Here is a 2,663-nt window from a genome sequence, read left to right as displayed (position 1 = left end):
CTCCAGAGAAGCGGACACGGAGCAATGGATCCAAACTACAAGAAAGAAGATTCCACCTAAACATTAGGAAGAACTTCCTGACAGTAAGAGCTGTTCGACAGTGGAATTTGCTGCCAAGGAGTGTGGTGGAGTCTCCTTCTTTGGAGGTCTTTAAGCAAAGGCTTGACAACCATATGTCAGGAGTGCTCTGATAGTGTTTCCTGCGTGGCAGGGGGTTGGACTCGATGGCCCTTGTGGTCTCTTCCAACTCTATGATTCTATGATTCTAAGAAGAGTTTCGATTTGATATCCCGCTTTATCACTACCGGAAGGAGTCTCAAAGCGGCTAACAATCTCCTTTCCCTTCCTCCCCCACAACAAACACTCTGTGAGGTGAGTGGGGCTGAGAGACTTCAGAGAAGTGTGACTGGCCCAAGGTCACCCAGCAGCTGCATGTGGAGGAGCGGGGAATCGAACCCGGTTCACCAGATTATGAGTCCACCGCTCTTAACCACTACACTACACTGGCTCTCTCTCAGGGAATCGTAGAACTGTACATAGTCATCTAGTCCAGCCCCCTGCAATGCAGGAATCAGCAAACTGCAGTCTATATCTTTCTTTTTTTAAAAAAAATATATATATATATAAACAAATATTACAAGCATAACATACAAAAAAGCAAAAAACAAACTAATCATGCATTAGATATTTCTAGATAGTTATTACAGCATATATAATTGAACTGTCAAGAATCCAAAATAAATGTGTATTATATAAAAGAAGTAAAAAGAGAGAGAGAAAAGGAGGGGAGGAGAGAAAATTGAACGATGACAAAACCCAAAAATTAACAAAACTAAAATGCCCTATTAAACAAAAAGCAAGATTTAATTCATTCAAACCACTACCAGGGTATTCTACTGGTATTCTATTCACAAAGCCCCTCATACTGGATTGAGTCCCTTTTTTAATTTGTTGGTTTGTTGACTTCTGTCTACTCTGTGTGGCTTCAATTAATCCATTTCTATCTTTGATCTGTATTTAATTATTTATCTCCATCTTGGGATACCTCTATCTGAGGAATTAATCTAAACACAGCCAAGTGTTATTGTCACAATGGACATATATGAACACAATATGCACATTTATAGAATATGCCCTTTAGACATTTGGGTACCTTTTTTAAAAAAATAAGCCAAGAAATTTGGAGAAGTGAGATGTTCTTCTGACCCACCTGCTAGTCTGAGAGGTGCAAATTTGGGCGGTTTGGTTAAAAATGTGGACCACATGGAAACCTTCTCTATCCCTAGCACTAGATTGCTCTGTAAGTATTCCCAATACAGTCCAGATCTCACAGTATAAGTGGATTCTGTGCCTTCTTTCCTAAGGCTTTCCGTAAAGCCTCCTTGACTTCATTGTTCCTGATGGTGTATATGAAAGGATTTAGCACTGGAGTGATCACAGTGTTCAGCACAGAGATGGCTTTGTTGAGACTGAAAGATGAGTGTTTGGCAGAAGGTCTTAAGTAGATAAAAAGGACTGCCCCGTACAGGATGCTGACCACAGTCAGGTGGGAGGCACAGGTGGAGAAGGCCCTCCGTTGTCCGCTGGCTGATGGGATGCGCAGAATCGTGGAGATGATGAAGATGTAAGATACCACCGTTAGCATCAGGGAGCCCAGGATCACAGCCACAGCAATCAGGAAGCCGAGGGCTTCAATAAGATGCGTGTCTCCACCGGCGATCTTCAACATGGGCCCAATGTCGCAATAGAAATGGTTGACAACATTGGAGCCACAGAAGGGAAGCCTTATGACCAGCACTGTCTGCAAAAGGATGGTGCAGAAGCCCCCTAGCCATGTAACCAGCGAAAGTTGAAGGCAGACATTGGAGGTCATGATGGTGGTGTACCTGAGCGGCTGACAGATGGCTAAGTACCTGTCAAAGGACATGACTGTGAGGATGTAAAACTCCGTGATGCCAAAGAGGAAGTGGAAGTAGGACTGGGCCATGCAACAATAGAAGCAGATGGTGGTCTTTGCCGACAGGAGGTTGGTCAACATCATGGGAACAACGGCAGTGGTGTACCACATCTCCAGGAAAGAGAGGTTGCTAAGGAAGAAGTACATGGGCTTCTGGAGCCGACGGTCCACTCTCACCATGACAATAATGAGACCATTCCCTGCAACTGACAAAATGTAGAGCAGGAGGACCACGAGGAACAAGGTGATGTTCATTCCCCAAATATGTGGGAATCCAAGCAAGATGAACTCTGACACTCTTGTGCAATTGGTCAAATCCATAACTGGGCTCACCAAGATTGATAAGACAGAGGCGATGGAAATTTTAAAAAATATTATTTGGATATTCAATTCATCCTGCACCAAAATAGAGAGCAGAATACATTTTCTCTCCTTATTTCATTGGATTTCCCATATCCCCACGTTATTTTAATGGGTTTAGCTAAAGCATGTCTATCCCACTCTTCAGCAAAATGAAACATAAAAAGAGGCTCCCACAGGTTCATGCAAGATCAGGTGAAAGATAGTCTATTTCTTCACACAATCTAAAATTCATGACACACAAAGAAATGGGGATAAGGAGCGAGGAGTGAAAAATCAAGGTCAGAGACCTGTTTTTAAAGTTACCAGGGTAGAAATAGGTTCAGTAGCCTGATGGGAATGCCTG

At 43.0% G+C, this 2,663-nt stretch overlaps 1 protein-coding gene across 1 annotated transcript; it reads right to left on the bottom strand.

Moving 5' to 3' along the window:
• Positions 1-1,327: 1,327 nt before the first annotated feature.
• Positions 1,328-2,212, bottom strand: LOC308461925 (olfactory receptor 6X1-like; the record flags this gene model as incomplete). The annotated part of the gene is made up of 1 exon (XM_080979094.1): positions 1,328-2,212. One exon carries the CDS (start codon positions 2,210-2,212, stop codon positions 1,328-1,330), a length of 885 nt encoding a protein of 294 aa, XP_080835220.1.
• Between the last annotated feature and the right edge of the window lie 451 nt (positions 2,213-2,663).

This window comes from Podarcis pityusensis (genome assembly GCF_964106645.2).
Source record: "Podarcis pityusensis genome assembly, chromosome: 13".
In the NCBI taxonomy this organism is placed as follows: domain Eukaryota; kingdom Metazoa; phylum Chordata; class Lepidosauria; order Squamata; family Lacertidae; genus Podarcis; species Podarcis pityusensis.
Note: the sequence above shows the minus strand (reverse complement) of the source record. Positions and strands in the feature narration are given on the sequence as shown.